At 39.7% G+C, this 20398-nt stretch overlaps 1 protein-coding gene across 3 annotated transcripts in view; it reads right to left on the bottom strand.

Annotated features, from left to right (window-relative positions):
* Positions 1-925: 925 nt before the first annotated feature.
* Positions 926-20398, bottom strand: part of parvb (parvin, beta) — a 28983-nt gene continuing 9510 nt past the window's right edge. For all 3 annotated transcript variants that reach the window (XM_080438294.1, XM_080438296.1, XM_080438295.1), the window contains exons 2-13: positions 12824-12913; positions 11253-11323; positions 10614-10716; positions 9894-10034; positions 8836-8951; positions 7918-7976; positions 7522-7541; positions 7367-7428; positions 7162-7230; positions 6016-6117; positions 4926-4998; positions 926-2348 (exon numbers count right to left, since the gene is read on the bottom strand). In XM_080438294.1, coding sequence (XP_080294420.1) covers positions 2272-2348; positions 4926-4998; positions 6016-6117; positions 7162-7230; positions 7367-7428; positions 7522-7541; positions 7918-7976; positions 8836-8951; positions 9894-10034; positions 10614-10716; positions 11253-11323; positions 12824-12913 — 983 coding nt within the window. In that variant the 3' untranslated portion in view covers positions 926-2271. The remainder of the gene's footprint in view (positions 2349-4925; positions 4999-6015; positions 6118-7161; positions 7231-7366; positions 7429-7521; positions 7542-7917; positions 7977-8835; positions 8952-9893; positions 10035-10613; positions 10717-11252; positions 11324-12823; positions 12914-20398) is intronic.

The raw sequence follows: 20398 nt of genomic DNA on the forward strand, positions 1-20398 counted from the left end.
ATTTTCATATTGTGGTAATGCCACATTTACTAAGTAAAACAAAAATCAAGAGTAGACTTCTTCCACCACTGCACTTAGGTGACATGAAATAATATTCTCATTTGCATGTACTGCATATCATCCGTTTATATTCAAAAATGCATTTCTTGACAGACATGGACATTGAGTAAAACATTCAGCGCCAAATCTTTGTGTGATAGGATTCTTTTTTACATGAACCACTTGAACCCTAGCGTCTCTGTTCTGAGGGGAACATTAGCCGAAAAAAAGCAGATCTACGAGCTCACAATGCCTCGCGCTGCAAGGCATTGTGAGCTCGTACCCTGCTTCATCTCTCTCTCAGCTAAGGTGTCCTTGGCCTGAAAAAAAACATTGAAGACCCCTGCTCTACTTTATAGTATATCAGCGGTTCTCAAAATGGAGTCCAGGGACCAGAACGGGTCCTTGAGGGGATTCCAGGGGTCCACAGTAAAACATTATTTAATATGGATATGGCATCAGTTTGACCACTTCAAAGGGATAGTTCACTCTTTATTCTATCAATTACACACCCCATGGAGACTTGAATTCATGGCGATGTTTTTGTTTTAGTCGCATTCCTAAGCCTTGATGATCGGCAGCGGCTCCGGTAGGAGACTCAAAGTGTCAACTTTGAGTCTCCTATCGGAGACATTAGCATCTTTCCGCCGGTCATCAAATTATTGGCTTAGGAATGTGACAAAAACAAAAACATCGCCATTAATTCAATGCTTCATGGGGTGTGTAATTGATAGAAAATAAGTTTTTTTTTGGGTGAACTATTCCTCCATTTTAGTCCATTTTAGTCAATTTTATACTTATCTAGAAGCTCCCAAGCGTGAGCTTGTAGATCTGCTATTTTTCAAAAAACATTGAAAAGTGTGAAAACATTCAGAATAATTCTAAGAAATGTTAACACCACAAATGTCCACCAAATATATTTTCAGATGCGGGGTCCACAATCATCAATGTGGTGGTCCTTGACATGAACCACTGCTTTACATACAGTACTTGACAGTTTCTGATAGCTCTTGGTGTGAGTGCAGGGCCAGCGGTGCTCCAGAGGAGCCGACAGTCGAAGGTCCACACAGGAGGCAATGCTTTGACCGGGGTCTCTCTCCCTGGCAGTAACAGGAGGAGTGGGCACTAAGGAAGCGTGGGCACCTCGATGCAAAATTGGCTATTTTGTCCAAAAAAAATGGTAAACAGTCTTAAGTAATGTGAAGTATACATGATTAGAACATATACTTACTTAATTAAGCCTCAGTGGCTAAACCATTTTTATTAAAAAAAAAAATCATTTTGGACAAAATTGCCAATTTTACATCGAGGTGCCCACTCTTCCTGTATTCTCCCAGGCAGGGCAGGAAGGGACACATGGCACTTTAAGGCAGAAGGCCACAACAACAACAACAGCAACTGCTGGAAGAAATATGGCTTGAACCAGAGCTACAGCATACAGTAGTATCGGTGTAAACACAGAAACAAAGCTCTGTGACAGTTCCTTCACCTTTAGATGCGAAGCAATATATATATATATAAAATAATAAAAAGATTTAAGAAGGCTACAATATAAGGTTATTATAAGAATATACAAAGCTTTTTGAGATACATTATGCAGCATTTTTTAACTTTGAAAAAAAAACAGCAAAAAAAACAGCACTTCAGTAGTGGAGGTCGTCTAGCAGACAAGCATTTTTTTTTACATAAACAGCCACGACTTCCAGTTTTGAGCATTCTGGCCTCATCAATTCTCCCGCGACGGCTGTGTATTCAAACACAGGCAAAAGGTCACAGGGGGTCACAGGGGTCGCAGTTAGCCACGGAGGAAGGAATAAATAAACACTGACATTTGGGGAAGATTAAATACCAACATTCGGTGCCTTTTTCAGAGCAGTTCCCCCCGGGTCTTTTACATGTCCCACATAAGAGATGAGTTCAGTGTCCAGACGGTATGAGGCACGATGTCAGACAGTGCAGGCGCAGGGCGGTTTTAAATTCTCCACATCCCGCCTTGAATCCCCCTCCTCCGCTCAACGATGGTGTCACTAACGCCTAAAAGAACCAACAGAACTTCAAACTAACAAATGTGCCGCGAGTCGCGACGCAATGCATCGTTAGCTTGACGATTCTGAAGATGACTTAAAATAGTGAAAACAGCCGATCTACAAGGGCTTGTGGATCGGCTGTTTTCACAATTTGTCGTACGATAAAGTAGGCTATACTGTATGTAGGGCTTGAGAGTGTCAGGTTTCAGTCAGAGTTCTTGTAGTTGGTGAACAGGTTGTACAGGACTCTGAGAGTGGACTTGAGGTTCAGGTTGACGACATCTGCGGAGGAAGCGAGACAAGAACACATGGTGAGGACAATGGAAGAGAGAACAGGACGGCACAGAACACAGTGAAAATGAGAGACGGAAGCAGTGATGAGCAGTGGTGGAAAAAGTACTCAAATTTTCAATACTGCACTGTATATGTAGAAATACTCTGTTACAAGTAAAAGTCTGGAATAAAAAATGTACTTGAGTAAAAGTACAAAAATATTGGTATCAAAATGTACTTAAAGTACCAAAAGTACTAAAATATTTGAAAATAGCCGATCTACAAGCGCAAATAGCCTAGGTATAGGTATAAAATAGGGCTAAAGTGGTTAATGTATGTTTTATAATGTAATAATTTCTTAATTCCTAATAATAATAACATGTAATTATTATAATAATCTACAAAGTAACTAGTAACTAAAGTTTTCAAAAAATTGTAGTAAAAGTACAATATTTGCCTCTGAGATGTAGTGGAGTAGAAGTAAAAGTATAGACAAATCAAACGCAAAAATGTCTGAAATGTGAAGAAAACAAATCTCAGTTTTTGAGGTTGAAAACTGCCTCTTGAACTGGCTGTTGATCATTTACAATTCCAAAATGAGCTTTCCCTTTCATCTTTGCTTTTGAAGGACATTTCCAAAGGGTTGATGTTTTTTGAAGTCTAAAGCAGACTCTAAGCTTTTACAAATAATGAATATCAAGCTGAATGAAAAGAGCATCTGCACACACTCAAATCTGTGCCAGAATCGTGTAAATTATGCGAGCTTTCGCTCAGAGACCTTCCTCTTCAAGGCAGCGGTGGATCAGGTGGTTAGAGAGCGGCTGTTTAGGAACCGGAAGGTTCTCGGTTTGATACTCGGCTCCTCCTGACTTAAAGGAGTAATTCACCCAAAACATTACTTATTTTCTATCAATTACATACCCAATGAAGCCTTGAATTCATGGATTTTTTTTCACATTCCTAAGCCAATAATTTGATGACCAGTAGACCGGTAGACAGCGGTTCTGGTAGGAGACACAAAGGAGACTCTTTGTGTCTCCTACCGGAACCGCTGCCGGTAATCACACTATTGGCTTAGGAATGCGACAACATTTTTTTTTTATCCATGAATTCAAGTCTTCATGGGGTGACTAATCGATAGAGAACTATCCCTTTAAGGGCAGTTCACACCAAGCGTGATAACTATAAAGGTACACTTTTTTTTCCTAATGGTTCCGCACCACAAGTACAACAAAGACGATGGTGAACGATATAGTAATAGTCATAGTTATAGTAATGTTGCTTGGTGTGAATGGCCCTTTAGTGATGAAGTGACCTTTGAGCAAGACATTGAACTGCAATTGAACTGCAATTACCCCCCCAGGGGGGTAATGTCTCCTGAAGTGCCCAGGTATTATTCTCTCTAACCCACAGACCAACCCTTTTATAGCCTCCTGCAAAACCACACTGTAAAAAAGGCAGGTTCATCCCTTGAGGAAGGTCTCTGACTGAAAGCTCACAAAATGAAAAAATGTATTATTGCACAGATCAGAGTGTGCAGACGCTCCTTTCATTCAGTATATTGCTGCTGTCGGGCGAGAAACCTCTTATCTCTCTCTCCATATTCTCGAACATTTTATGAATTTTCGTAAATAAATGCCCAACTTGATCATACTACAGCGTCACACAAAAGCATAAAAAGTTGTAGATCTACAAAGTCCGAGACGCGTTTTGAGCTTGTAGATTTGCTACTTTTGCTATTTCTATTTGAATCCTGAAAAGTTACAGTTTTGGACATATATGATATCATTCTTTTTTATGTTTGCTCCACACCTCAGCTAAGCTTGATACTGGATGAGCAGTGTATTTTTCCTCTACAAATAATGTTTCTTTCAAATTTTCTCATGAAAACTTCAAAGCACAGCTTTGATTTCCTCTCAGTTCAAAGAATAAAACAACCTCTACCTAATGAATGTCATGTACTTTTATCCGCTAATTGCAATGAAGAATTCAAAGAAGGTCTATTGTGAACCTTTTTGCTTTCATTTAAAACTAGGGCGATATGACTTCAAATCAATAACTCAACATTTCAAACCTTTGCATCGATTATGGTTAATGAACAATTATTAAAAAGAAAAATAGCTGAACTACAAGCTCACAAGGGGACACATTTTGAGCTTGTAGATCAGCTATTTTCGCTATTCTTGTACTTTTTCTGTAAAGTTGCTTGTAAATATTGGTAGGTTCTTTGGGCTTATTTCTCAAGTGTAGTTGCTTATTTGGGCTTGCATCGCGACGCATCGTGAGTAAAGTAAATTGAAAATACCTCAAAATTGTACTTAAGTACAGTACTTGAGTAAATGTACTTGGTTAATGTACACCACTGGTTCACAGATTGTAAAACTGTTACCACAGACCAGATGAGTTCCACATGTTAACAGTGAGACAAGGGTTCCATCTAGTGGACAAATGTGCAAGTACAACTATTCAAATGTTCCTCAGTTAGTACAGGATATCCCAAAATAAAAGGCATCCTCCTTAAAGTTCACAACCAGACATATTTTACTGATCTTGTACCATAATGCAAAGCTTCCCACTGTACCGTACCTTCTGGTCTGGCCTTGGGTTTCTTCAAGCCTCCATCTTGCATCAGCTCAAAAGCAAATGCAACATTATGGACCTTAGAGAAAGGAGCAGAGAAATGTACAGTTTAACCTCTTTATACCCAAAATGCTTTGTTGTATGACAAATACGTCACAATACGTCACATTGCATTGTGAGCTTGTAATCTGCTGTTTTTGAAAAGAGACAATGGCGAAAAGGTCAAAGGTCAATGTCACAATCAAGGTTACGGTCAAAATTGAGAGCCAATGGGAAAACAATAGATGTTGGTGTGGGCGTCTTCTGATCCAGCGACATCGCAACCTTTTAAATCATTAACCCTCTATAAGGCTAGGGTTTACAAGGGTTTACAAGCTTAGGCAATTGGCACTGGGTGAAAAATGGGTTACAAAATCGTGGGATACAAATTTTCTGAGAAAGAAAAAAACTCTATAAGGCTAGGGTTACAAAGCAGCTGGGCTTGCGAGATCACAGTTCCGTTCTTCTCTACAAGACAAATCCGAACCGATCTTTAATTAACTCCACAATGTTAACCCTAATTCTATGCATTCATTAACAATTTCTCATTCGCTGCCTTTGATTATTCAAATATTTCTGTGCCTTTTTTGATAAACAAATGTTCCTTAAAAAGACAGCAGGAATCGTCAATCGACGTCATGAATAATATTGCTAATTTTCACAGTTTCACTGCGGCTTGTTTCTTCTTCGGCACTCTCATATTTTGTCGTACGGTTCTTCATTGCCCTGATTGGTTGACGTTAACTATTCACAGACAGATGGGTTGATCCAATCACCTGCAAATTATTATGATTTTATGATTTAAATGCCCAATGGTGCCGCCCCGATTCCAAACAGTTTCAAATTAATACTTCCCAGATGGTTGTGTATAGCGCACCATATGGCGGTGCCAGGTTACTATAATAATAAGGCAAAGAAAGACTAATAATTGAGTGACATTTCCTCGCTGATTTCCCTGCTACAGTGCTACACACCTGAAGCCAGATGGAGCTAATTATGTGTCATTTATGAGATGGGCTGTTTTCCAGAAAAGCTTGAACATTTAAACCACACACACCTTCTGTTCAAAGCTCTCCGGGGTGAGGAAGAAGTTGTATAGAGGAACAAAGTAGTCTTCCAAGAGTCCCATCAGAAGAACCAGATACACACCATCAGCAAACTGCACAAACGCACACGCACACATAAGAAAAAAAATCTGATCACTCATAAGAGAAAGTTATACATACAATACCAGCATATTTAAGACGTATTAGTAGACTAGATTGAATTAGCTTTGGCTGAAAGCTAATTCTAACAACATGAATAGTAACACATTATACCACATTATGTCAGTAACCATACATTTGGATTAATTCATGAATATACGTGAATATCTCCTGATAACAGCACTCTGTCTTATGTACCTCCTTATACGAATCCTAGCAGTGGACACCAGGTCAGACACAATACGACGACCTTCTCAAATCCATTAGATTTGTAAAATGTGTTTTAATTAATCATTTCATGACACTGAACTAAAACTGATGGCCTGCCTGCACCTAAAATACTCCAAATCAACGATTTAACCAAATCAACGGTTTATCCACTTACAGAAGGGAATGAAGGAACTATTTTTATCAGTAAGATATTAAGATAATATGTTATGATTGTCTTCACATACAATCATGAATAATGATAATTAAACTGTGGTATAATCGCAACAATTGACTTGCGACTGTGAGCTACTGGCACTGGTCAGTGCCAAATAGGGGTGTTGGAAAAAATCGATTCATGTAAGAATCGCGATTCGTATTATCAACGATTCAAAATCGATTCACAATTGTTTAATTTTGTTTAAAAAATATATACATGTTTTGATTTTTTTTTTGCTGGTTAAAGTTACAGGAGTTTTTACTCTATGGTGTTTGTGATATGAAATGTAAGCTCAAGATCATACAGTATACGTACCGTAATTTTCGCACTATAAGCCGCACCTGAATATAAGCCGCAGCAGCTAAATTGAATGATTTGTATATAATTTGTATATAAGCCGCACTGGACTATAAGCCGCGGGTGTAAAATCCATAGATTTAGGAGGTCCCCTAGTGGCCGTTAGCTGTAAAAATCCATAGATAAGCCGCACCGTTATATAAGCCGCAGGGTCGAAAAATGGGGGAAAAGTCGTGGCTTACAGTCCGAAATTTACGGTATACAAATATCTTACCTGAGACTCCAGCTCAGTAACTTCAAGGTTCAGCTTGTTCAGATGTTTATTCACAAAGGTGATTAGAGACTGGTGGTGAGATAAATAAGATATGATAAAACAACTGTACAGTCAAAATAATACACAGAGTTGTGGTCTATCCATTATTCTAAAGAGACAAATGTGTGATGCTGGAGCCAGGCTAGTGTGATGCGTCTCTTCATACCGTTTTGACCACATTGAGTTTGTCAGGCGCATGGTCCAGCAGCGTGTCAAATGCATCCCTCTCTGAAATGGACAGTATGACAGATTAATGGGAGGTTGACAATGACAATGACAAAATGCATCATAACACGTGAAATGTATGTGTTTACAACTCACCAAATCGACCCATCATCATCCTGCAAAATATGAGGAAAACAGATGAAGTTATTCCCATAGTTAGGATTTAAATGAAAGCAGATTAACCATAATAACCCTGGTGTCCCTATTTTGGGCACGTTGTTAAACACGTTTATACAAAAATGTAATAGCAAAAATAGCCGATATACAAGCTCACAATGTGTGCAATGTGTGACCTGTTGTGAGATTGTAGCTTGACTATTTTGGTTATTTATCGTATATCAAATAGGGCCTAAGTAGTTAAGTACTCTAATTCGTATACTACCTCTAAAGGCTATATAGTGTTATTTATTTATTTGAAATAACCTAAACAAAAATAGGGAGATACAAGGTTTCTTCCCGACAGGGACACTTATGTACTGTAGCAACACTTACTCTGTGGTGGACGTCAGCTCCTTGGTCACATGAGAAGTCTGTAGTATGCCCTCTTTTTTCTGCCCAAGACAAAGACAAAGCGATTGTATTACCACACACAACAGAACTTATGGAGTCTCTCTTTTTCCACACAGCTCAGTAACACAGGTCAGCTCAGAGTATAGCACAGATTTACAGAGCAGTGTTTTTTGTGCCCAAGGCTCAAAATCTCAAAGCACACCTGTGTCCCCATTGTGAAAATATAGCCTCTCTCAAATGAAATAAATAAATAAATTGAACATTTTCACCTAATGACATGCCCAGTATATGCTAGAGTAAATAAATGAATAATGTGTAACTTTTTGTACGGTTGTATATATTGCAATAACAATTTGAGAACCACTGGTACAGAAGATGAAGAAAATTCACAGGTCACATACCAAGATAACGATACCAAATGTAGTCAGAAGCTGACACAGTTGTGCTAAAGAAATCACACGTTTCGCAGATAAATGAGCATCTGAACACCACTCAATCTCATTCGGACCCTCATACCAGTGGTTCTCAAACTTTTTCATGTCAAGGACCCCCAAATTGATATGCATTTGGCCGCGGACCCCCATCTCAAAAGTTGTTGTGCCAAGGGCCCCCAGAAGAAATGTTTTGTGTTAAAAAAAATCTAAATTATTCAGAAATTGTCAAAAAACGTTTTTTATTTGTTTTAAAAATAAATAAATAGCAGATCTACAAGCTTGTGAGCTTATAGATCGGCTATGTTTGAATAGCCAAAGTATAAAATATGGTTAAAGTGGTTGTAATGATTGTGATGCTCTATTAACTGATTTTGCTGGGGACCCTCTGGAACTTACTCAAGGACCCCACTTTGAGAACCATTGCCTCATACAGCAATATGAGTCCATTCCTGTGGGGAACTCTTACCTTGATGACCACCACCTGTACAGAGACATGCTCCGGCAGTCTGATGGCAGCTAGGAAGTGCATGGCCAGAGCCACCAGCAGATACACAATGGCCACCAGGTTCTTGGAGTGAATAGCTGCAGAGAAAAGGCCACAAGAGGGCAGTGTCAACACCTCAAAAACAGCCCTTTAAGACGCTTAGTAAAATGTGATGTAAAACACATTCTATGACAATTTGTGCAAATCATCGAATATACAAACATTAGACAACTATAAATTATTAAAGTTGTACAATGCAAAATCACAAATAACGATTTTTAGCAACCTCTGCTGGTCACTACCGTCACTGCATACAATTTCCCTAGTCCTCAATTACCCAGAATTCCATTCGTTTTCACCGGAAGCCGGAAGCGTTTCAAAAAGCGATCTTTTAATTGTTTTATACTATCTACGGATCGTTTCTCTTAGCCAGTGGAGCATTAGTTACCATGAGCTGTGCTTTCTTTTTCTGTTCTTTTTCGATCTCCCAATCCTACATTATCTTAAAATCAGCGTGAGGTTCCTTTTTGTTAATAGCGCGGTAGTTCCTGGCCAAACAGGAAACCGTTGCGGTAGTTCCTGAGGACGTCGGCCACGACGTCATGACGTTGGCCAGGAACGTCATTTTCCCGGGAAAGTCCCCCCCGTACACGTTCAATAGAAAATATATAAATAAAAGGCTTCCGGGGGTGAAATTCACGGAGTGGGTGTTGTGAAACTTTTGCCACTCGCAAAAGATATACAATTTAACTTTAGTTTTGTTGAAAACGTTACCTAGTATTACTTTAAATATCTTAAATACTAAATTCAACATGGGCCATTTCAAACAAGTAATGTGATCTGAATGTATTATGTATTGATAATGTAAATCAAGTGTGTGGCAATCAGTAACGACTTAATCGCAATGTAGGCTACTTAGTTGACCTGTCCACTCCTTTTTCCCCACTACATCAAATCCCCGATCTACAAGCATGCGTTGTGAGCTTGTAGATTCATTCAAATAAATCCCTGGGTGTGGGAGCTATAAAGTGGGGACTCACAGTCAACGCTCCACTCTATGGACCAGCCGTGAGGTCTCAGCATGACGTTGACGGCCTCCAAAACCGTCTGGAGCTTCTGTTTCTGACCGATCTCTGACTGGGTCACCTCGGCCACGTTCAGCTTCCTCCCTGACAGCTTCTCTGTCAGCAGCAGAGAGGACAGAGAGGAGATGATTTACATACAGTTCACTGGTCTACCACTGAATCTCACTGAGTTAGTGTCTCCACACTCTGTCAACCTGTCAGCTGTATTTTCAGTGAAGACCTGTGTACTGAGGCCGATTACAAATGCCTTCAAAATCAGTAGTTCTCACACTTTCCATAATGTAAAAAAAATAGCAGATGTACAAGCAAGCTTGCAGCATGAAGTGACGTGCTGTGAGCTTGTATATCTGCCATTTTTTTAATAGCCAACGTATACAATATAACGCAGATGCTTTCCCTGTTTCAATGGGTTAAAGTAAAAGAAAAAGAAGTCAACCTGGGTTGGCAGGCATGTACATGTGACAGACAGACAGACAGACAGACAGACAGACAGACAGACAGACAGACAGACAGACAGACAGACAGACAGACAGACAGACAGACAGACAGACAGACAGACAGACAGACAGACAGACAGACAGACAGACAGACAGGCAGACAGACATTCAGACAGGCTGTGAGCTTGTAGATCGGCTAAAAAAAGTTTCGCTCTGGTGGGAAATTGTGAAAACTCACCAAATAATTTCTGAAGAACCTGTCCGTCATAGCAGTCCTCCTCCAGGTTCTTAACGATGATCCTGTCTTCCTCCAACTCACTGTTAATCCAGTCGATCAGGACCTGGGAGCACACACAAGCGCGCACACACACGCACACGCATGCACACGCACAGTCGCACACGCACACACGTTTTGTTTGTTTACACATAATCTTTTGTATTAATATGTTGGATTCATGTTGAAGTCAGTACTTTCAGACATCAAACCTCTTAAATCCTCAATACTTAGTAAACTTGACCTTTGGCCCTGTACTTGGTCTGCTCTTTTTCCCCCTCAAATAGCTGATCTACAAGCTCACAACGCGTCGCAGCGTGACACGTTTTGAGGTTGTAGATCTGCAATATTTGTTGTAGAACAAAATATCCTATCCCACAGAGATTTGGCGGCCCCCCTGTAGTAACTCTGAGGATCCCCTAGGTGTCCCCGACCCACTGTTGAAGGCCCATGTTCTACACCAAATATCTATGTCGAAAATCTACAAGCTCACAACGCCTGGCAACGCGTTGTGAGCTTGTAGATCGGCTATTTTCGCTGAATGTTCACCTATTATGACATGCCCAGGGATGCTAGGGTTCATGTGGTTAAACAATGAAGTACCTTCACAAGGTCCTTGAACTTGGGGTTCTCTCTAGACGTTGGGTCCAACATGTTCCTCTCTGCATTCTCCTCTGATGAAGATTGAAGAGACATTAATACAGTTAATACAGTTAAATACAGTTACTAATACATTAATACAGTCATGAGTCATGGTAAACCCTTCATACGCACATGCACACGCACACGCACACACACACACACACACACACACACACACACACACACACACACACACACACACACACACACACTTACACACACTTTCCATTTCCCACCCCAGTGATTCAGACAGTGAGTGAAGTACTAGGGTGTTGTCTTCACAGTGAGTGCACATAAAGTCAGTGGATGTTTCATTTCCTATTAATGTACTGTCACTCCACCCTTCCCAACGGGCAACAACACACAGTATATGTAAACTGAGTAACTAACAGTGGTGGAAAAAGTACTTTCTTTTTTTACTTAAGTAAAAGTATCAATACTGCAATGTAGAAATACTCTGTTACAAGTAAAAGTCCGGTAAACAAAATGTACTTACAGTACCAAAAGCAAAAGTAGGCTACTCATTAAACATTATGTATAAAATGTATTAAAATCTTTTGAAAATAGCAGGTCTACAAACTCACAACGCTCACAGCTTGTAGATCGGCTATTTTCAAAATTTAAATAGGCCCTAGTAACTAAAGTTTTAAAATAATTATAGTGGAGTAAAAGTGGAGTAAAACAATATTTGCCACTGAGATGTAGGCCTACTGTAGAAGTAAAAGTATAAAAAAAAATAGGAAATACTCAAGTAAAGTAAAAGTACCTCAAAATTGTACTTAAGTACAGTACTTGACTAAATGTAATTAGTTACTTTCCACCACTGCTGAGTAACCTCTCTAAATGCTGACACTACTATTATGCAGTGTTCACTTCAGTTCATTGAGTGGCTTCAGCATTTAGTCAGCAAGGAAGTACTGCAGTCTAGGGTTGCAAGAGTTAATCCAAGAAATCGATTTATTCGATTTTTTTACTAAAGAAATATTGCTACCCAAATATTTGACCCAAAACAATTATTGATTTTGGTGGGGGGGGAAATAACAAACTTAATAGTGAAAATAGGTTTTCTACAAGCTTGATACAAGATCAAAGAGCCTATAGATCTGCTATTTTCACACACAAATCTAGTGGATATCTTTTGTCGATTCATTGATATATAAAAAAAACTAAACAACTTATCAAAGAAAATGTGCTTCTCAATCAGAAAAACGAATCGATAGAATGATTGCTAAGGAGATAATCAATAGTTGCAGCCCTGCTTACAGTCTTCAACAAGACACAAACTTGATGTACTAGACTGTAACGTTTTTATTCATGTGTTGCTATTGTTCTGTTGTTTGTTCTGTTGTTTGATTAGATTTTGACATGATTAGACATGATTAGTGTGTGTGTGTGTGTGTGTGTGTGTGTGTGTGTGTGTGTGTGTGTGTGTGTGTGTGTGTGTGTGTGTGTGTGTGTGTGTGTGTGTGTGTGTGTGTGTGTGTGTGTGTGTGTGTGTGTGTGTGTGTGTGTGTGTGTGTGTGTGTGTGTACCCATAAGAGTGTCCTCAGGATAGATGTCCGTCGCCGAGGGCAGCATGGGAGCATGGATGGCATTCTTCCCGTCCTCATGGAGATCACTCACTAATGAACACACACACACACACACACACACACACACACACACACACACACACACACACACACACACACACACACACACACACACACACACACAATCACACAATCACTAAAGACATGTTGAATGTCAATCCTCTCAATGAAAAAAATTACAGCGAGGGCAAAGGATATGATGAATATGATACATTCTGTGATATCCTCTGCCCTCTAGCTGAATTTATTCATTGAGCATACATAAAAAGGGTTAAAAAACACCCCTGTTTCTTTTACCATTACGGTAAAAGACAGGGGCGTTTTTAGGCCCTATTGCACTCTACTGCGCACACTGTTCCAGTTTAAAGGATAGTTTACCCCAAAAAAATATTTTTTAGTTTTTGTCGCATTCCTAAGCCAATAATTTGATGACCGGCAGTGGTTCCGGTAGGAGACACAAAGAGTCTCCTTTGTGTCTCCTACCGGAACCGCTGCCAACCGGTCCACTGGTCATCAAATTATTGGCTTAGGAATGCGACAAAAACTAAAAAATATCCCTTTAATAGTGTTCACTGTGTAAACCTGTGATCAGTGACAAAGCTAAACTTTGAACTTTGAGAGATTCATCTGTGTGTAATAAAAAGCAGAGTCAGCAGAACAGGAAGATAAGCAGATGCAACTGTAATGATTCCCAGGGGGAAATTCAGGATGTCAAGCTTGTCATAAGAAAATAATTCAGTTCTCATCAGAATCAGTTTTATTTGTTACTTCCATAATACACACTAGGCATACATGGGAGCAAAGGTGATAATGTCCCATTCAATGCATTGATAGCATCCGAATCAGGTGGTTACATTCAGGGCAGGAATTTCAGGGAGGCCACAAAGGCCATGGCCACCGTTGCCCCTCAGTTTGGCCTTGTGCCCCTCATGCCCTGAGGCCACAGTCGCCTTAATGCCCCAGGAGACTGTACCAGTCTCCTCTGTCTCTTTCTTGTCATGTAGACAGTCTTTTGTTGAGATTCTGAATTCTTAACTCCCCTGAGTACCCATCTTTAAACCAATCCAGTGACTTTGATTGGTGCAGGGCTGGATCAGATTGTAAATACCATAATTTATTTATTTCACTGCAGATAATCTACATATTACATTTTAAATCATCCTTAACCCTTAAATTTCAATTAATTATTTCAATGGACTCAAATCTTTTTATTTGATGGCCTTCCTGGCCAGGCATTTGGCCTTTGTGCACCAAAGGCCAAGTGGCCTTGCCCCTAAAATTACGAAATTCCAGGCCTGGTTACATTACAAAACTCTAGTGACAGGCACTCATGGTGCTTGTCACATTTAAAAACAACAGACACATTAAAAAGAGGCACAAAAAAAAAACATAAAAAAGTAGAGAGAGAGCAGACAACCCACGCACATGACTGACCAGTCACACACGGTGACGACATGACCGGACACACCCTCTGCCACTAAGTACTATAACAGCCACCTGTTGAGTTGCAAACCTCTTTCATTATGTTATCATTGCTACTGTTGTTTCTTGTAAACGTTCTTCCAGTGCAAAAGCTCCGAAGGGTTCAGTTAAGAGTAATTTAATCACCATCACGAGGCCTATACGAGTACGACTCCCATTTAGTATTCCAGTATCGATTAATGTGCCAATATGCCACACCCCTAGAATCACTGATCTATTAACCACATGAACTATATAGCGTCGCTATTCTAATTATACATTATAATAATTAGGTTGCCTCTGACAATAACATTGTGTGCAGTGTGTGCAGTACAGTACCTAATCAAATTGAGATTTGCAAAAGTGAAAAGGAGTTGAATACTTGTACAAACAGCATAACCAATTAAAATTTTTCTTCTTACAAAAATGCCATGGCATAAAATTTATGTTATTAGTAATTCATTAACAAAAGTGTTATTGTTGTCATTTAAAATATCACAGAAAAATATGAATACACTAATTGTTATCCAGTGGCTATGGGGCTGAACTGAACCTCCCTAAAGGTCTGATCCTAGAATCAGCCCTGGTAAAAGAGCACAAAAGAAATGTTGACAGTGTACAACAGACAAAGGCACTATTCTATAGGTAGGCATCTTTCTAAATAACATACAGTACCATCTAAAAAACATACTTGCAGTGGTTTGTGTCACTGGTTATCAAAGTGGAGTCCAGGGACCCTTGGGGGTCCTGGAGGAAGTTACAGCGGGTCCCCATTAAAATAAGGAACAGTTCAAACACTTAAAGGTTCTATGACATAGAACTTTTTTTATCTTTTATGTTTTTTTGGGTGTTTTATGACCTCAATTACACCCAAAAAATCTGAACTTTGAACATTCAGTGGATCTTCTGTGGTCTGGGGTTTTCTGAATAATTAGGCTGAAAAGTAATCTGAGCTTGGCCCTTCGACAGTGAGGTCACTCTCGCCCCCCCCCACTCTCGCCCCTCCCCTCCCCTATCATTTCCTTTGGGGGGGGCGGAGCAGAGGCGATGATTGACAGGCAAAATCCCTCACCAGCGACACCCGCAGGCAAAGATTTCTTTTTTCATTGCAGTTGAAAAGGCTTTATAAATGTGAGAGAAAAACACCTGCCATGGATCAATGGAGAGGATTTTTTTGTTAGAACTTTCTATACACGTTTGAAGGACCATGACAAAGACTTTTAATAAAAAAACGTCATGAAACCTTTAAGCACTCACTTAAACTTTTTTATTTTTCGGCTATCCAAAAATATCCAATCTTCAAGCTCACAAAGCGTTGCGATCCAACCTCGTTCTGGGCTTGTACATTGGCTATTTCCCAAAAGCGTTGACAAATCTTCTCTTATGGGGGTCCCTGGCAAAACCTCTTTTCAAATGGGTGTCCGCAGCCCCAAGTATATCAATCTTGGGAGTCCTTGGCATGGAAATGTTTGAGAACGACTGGTACCAGTTTGGAGTCAGACCTTTGGACCACTAGGTCATGGGTTCGATCCCGGGTAGGGTTGTAGTACTCGAGACCGGTCTCGGTCTCGAGACCGGTCTCGAGACCGCTTTTTGATTTACTCGGTCTTGTCTCGGTCTCGCCCATAATTTGACTCGGTCTTGTCTCGGTCTCGCCCATAATTTCACTCGGTCTTGACTCGGACTCGGACTAAGGGACTCGGGACTCTGCCCCCACCGAGTCCACTCGAGTCCAAGACCAAGTCACTACAATGCAATGAAATAATTTTATTATACCCATATTATGAGGAGCCTATTCACATTAACATTCTAAGAGAGCTGTCTGGCGCTTATGGACAGCTGTCTTGGAGCGCATCATCTCGTGGTTGACAGCGCAGCAGCAGAACACACTCTGCCATGTCCCTCTAGTTTATATTATTTTTAAATTATTTCCACTAACAGCGCAAGCTTTCCAGGTGTTTATTTATTTATTTATTGTGTGTTCACTGTGTAGCCTGTGGTTGTTTTAATAAACGAGATTCTCTAAAGATGATTAGAGACGGCTTTCAGTAAGGTTTCCTTGCGCACATTATTGATTGCCAGTGGTTGACAGCGCGTGTGCGCATCTAATCACAAAACCCGAGGCTTGATCAACAGAAAAATATAGATTAATACATTTGACAAAATACAGCGAAATCCCAAAATTATTAGTCTTAATATCCAGTAAGCAATAGAAATGAACTGCAAACAAATTCAAAGTTATAGGCTATCAATATCACACAAAAGTAGAGAGAAGCTGTGATCTCACCTCACAAACAAATGGACAAGAAATAAATAATCCTTTTGCAAACAACATCCATGTTCAGTTTGTTTGTCAACAATGATCTAAATGGAAAGTTTATTTCAGCTATGTGACAGTTTGACATAGTTTGAGCAATTTTTGCTGTGCAGTACAGTCCTTGTTTAAGTTCATTGCCTTCACCTGTTGTTCTGCTGTGCGCAACAGGGCATATCTCAGCCAGGCCAGGTTTACCTACCCAGCCCATGAAATTCATAGGCAGTCATCGTAGCCAATTAGAATGAAATATGCTAAAACTGACTCATGTACTGATACAGAACCGTCGCTGTTGGGTGGAAACCTTGTATGTTCCTTTTTTTTATTATTATTTAAAAACTGGTGAAAATAGCCAATCTACAAGCTTCAATTATTAATAATTAAGAAATATTATATTTCAAATAGTGCAAAATCAACTAAAGTCATTGTTAGTGCAAGTTCAATCACATTTAATTTGAATGAAAATAATTTGTGGGGAAAATACATAAAATCTGTGAATCTAATGTGATTCATATGACCCCTACTTCAGTCAGTGAAGTCCAGGGCTGAATGTGACAAATATTGAGACCAATATAACTTAGTACAAATATTGGTCATTTGCCAATATGGGTTATTTTACACAGATAGTTATTCTAAGAATATACTATTCTTGTACTATATTAAAATAAAATCATCCTTAACCTTCAAATTAAATTCATTATGTCCGTGGACTTTAAAAAAAATGCCCTGGCATTTGGCCTTTGTGCCCTAGAAAAAAGGCAAAGTGGCCTTGCCCCTGGCCTAAAATGATGAAATTCCAGGCCTGGTCACAATGCGTCATGGGACGCATTGTGACAATTTCATTGTTCTGTCTGTAAGGAACATTAATGTGTAATGATGATAATGGCTCATTGGTCAATTTGGTCATTGTTGTTTGGTCTAGGTTTACCATTGAGATGTAATTAATTCAGTAAAAATAACTAAATAGCTAATTGCTCTGCCATTCATTAAAAGATGCAAAGAATGTTTTAAATGTCAAAATAAAAAAATAAAAAAAACTAGAAAAAGTGCTCCTCGGAGCACAGGTCTCCGCCAGGTCAGGTAGGTTATTGTTGCTTCCTGGTGGCACTATAACAGGCCAATGTGAAAAGGGCGGCATTTCTTCCTCTCTAGTGGGAATGTGTGTGGAAAATTTCACGGAAATCGCATGCTGCGTTCATGATTTGAGGCATTTTGTTCCAAACTGATCTATCCTGCAAACTTTGGAAGCTAATGTTAGCAAATTAGGATGCAATATGAAATATCGGACACATCCGTCTTGATCACATGACTATAGAGATACTGTGTACTGATTTGCGTGATTTTTGGATAGAATCTGAAGGAGTAATAGCAACAAATTTGTTTTACAAAAGTCAGCCTCCTGGTGGTGCTCTAACAGGCAGATGTGAAAAATGCAGGGCAAGGGTTTTTCCTTGGCCTCTAGGGAGTGTGCAAAGTTTCCTGTGGCCTGTCATAGCGCCACCATGAGGCTGATTTGAACATTTTCTATTAAAAAAAAAAAAATCTGGTCTCGGTCTCGACTCGGTCTCGGCCTCGACTCGGTCTCGCCTCCCGTCGGACTCGGTCTTGACTCGGACTCGACCCCCTCCCTGGCCTCTCGGACTCGGTCTTGACTCGGACTCGCCCCCCCTCGGACTTGGTACTGACTTGGACTCGCTTTAGGTGGTCTCGACTGCAAATTCAGCTCCCAGCGGTAAGTAGGCCTACTGGGAGCTGATGGTAGGTGTGGCGCTCCACCTCAGCAATCCATCTCCCAGGGGGTCTACCAGCGCATTGTAACGGGGATAGACTCCCATGTTTTCGGCTGATACCGACAATGACAAGCCTCTCCGACCTACATACCATACATTAGTAACGTATACAATGTCCAGCTGTCTGTAGGTCGGCTTAACAAACACACAGGAACTCAGAGTCTCTGACGCCACACGTTCCCCTGTGGACCTAATGTCCCATTACAAGCTGCTGCTCCTCAAATCATCCACCGTGAGAGCTACAGGGCTGTCACAATTGCACATTTAAGTTGACAATTAATTGTCACAAAAATAATTGCGATTAACTTAATTTAATTGTGTTTTTGGCAATGAACATTGAAACGTAATTTCTGTTTGCCTTTTAGGCTTCGTAATAAAAAATTGCACAGGGCAGATATGACAAATTATGTAAATATACAAAGAAATTACTGACATATTTAATCATTTTATACTTAAAAAAAAAAAATTATTGTAGAAATAGCTGATCTACAAGCTTACAAAGTGACGCGTTGTAAGCTTGTAGATCAGCTATTTTTGTTATTTTTGGAAAATGTTTGAAAATGTATGAAAAGAAATTCAACAAGGAAACGATTATGACGATTATGCAACAAACAAAAAAAATCTCTAATACTTGCGAATAGGCGATTATGTAGTAATTGTGACAGACCAAGTGAGAGCTTCATCAATCACTCATCAGCTAATTTACATTATTAGTCTTGTCAGATGATGCCCAAATTATTATTAGGAAATCCTCCTGTTTTTTATTTATTTTTACAGTAAATTGTATTTACTGCTACCATTGTTCCAGTAAAGTTATAGTCGGTCCAACTGTCTATTGTTGAGCCAAGACATTAAGAGGCAAAGTGTACACATCACTTATTAATGTTTACCTTTAAAGATAGCTACTGTGTGCTAAGAGGTTTCCATTTCAAACTGGAGAGGGAATACTCGAGGGTTTAGTGTGCGATTGATTTATTTATTTTTATATTCCTACGACTCAATTTGCAAGGGCCTGGACACAAGGTTAGTGTTGTTATAAAATCTATTCTCAGATCGACATCACTGTAGCCCTAGGAGGATATGTCTAGAGATACAAAAAAGCAGCATGTTTTATGGATCTGACGAAACATCCTGTCATTCGACTGGAAATCCTCTAAATTGAAATGTATTTGAGCCAGTTAGGCTCAGTCTGGGAGAACACTGTTATTACATAAACCAATGGAAATCATAATTTCAAGGTATGTGCAGAAAAGGGGATGTTACAGTAGAGCTCGGGGAGGAGCCGTCCCCACAGATTTACAATCTGATTCAGTTTGCATTCATAGCAACTATAATCTCACGTCTGAGTCAGTAGCCTCACATCTTACTACAGATCAGCATTTCCTTCATAATTACGGCACAGGCATTCTGCGTTTCATCGTAATTGTGCTGTACTTCCTCCCGCTGTGTGTATCTGTGAATCTGTCTGCCTCATAGTGCCTCTTATGCCTGATTTATACTTATAATACGTATAAATAGCAGATCTACAAGCTCACAACTCGTCACAGCGCTGTGACGTGTTGTGAGCTTGTGCATCTGCACATTTTTGGTGTGCAACTAAGTATAACTCAGACTTTACTGTGCAGGATATAACCTTTTAGCAGTTTATCACAAGGGGAAATCTATGATAAAATGGTGAAATTATACAAAATGATGTTAGAGACGATTTATACAGGACAAAATATGGAAGCAAAAATACTCTAACATCCATAAATTGTCAGTAATACACTGAGGATCCAGGATTGTAAGGCTTATCTTCGACAAAGACCAGACTTGGTTGAAACACTGTTCTCACAGCGAGAAATAATGCAAAAATAAATCACGATTAGGAACACAAAAGCAGTGTCCCTGTATCTTCTTCAAAAAAAGAATTCTGCGCAGCAACTGTGAAATAGGCTACTATGGATACTA

The sequence above is a fragment of the Gymnoscopelus braueri genome (assembly GCF_963280865.1).
Source record: "Gymnoscopelus braueri genome assembly, chromosome: 9".
In the NCBI taxonomy this organism is placed as follows: Eukaryota; Metazoa; Chordata; class Actinopteri; order Myctophiformes; family Myctophidae; genus Gymnoscopelus; species Gymnoscopelus braueri.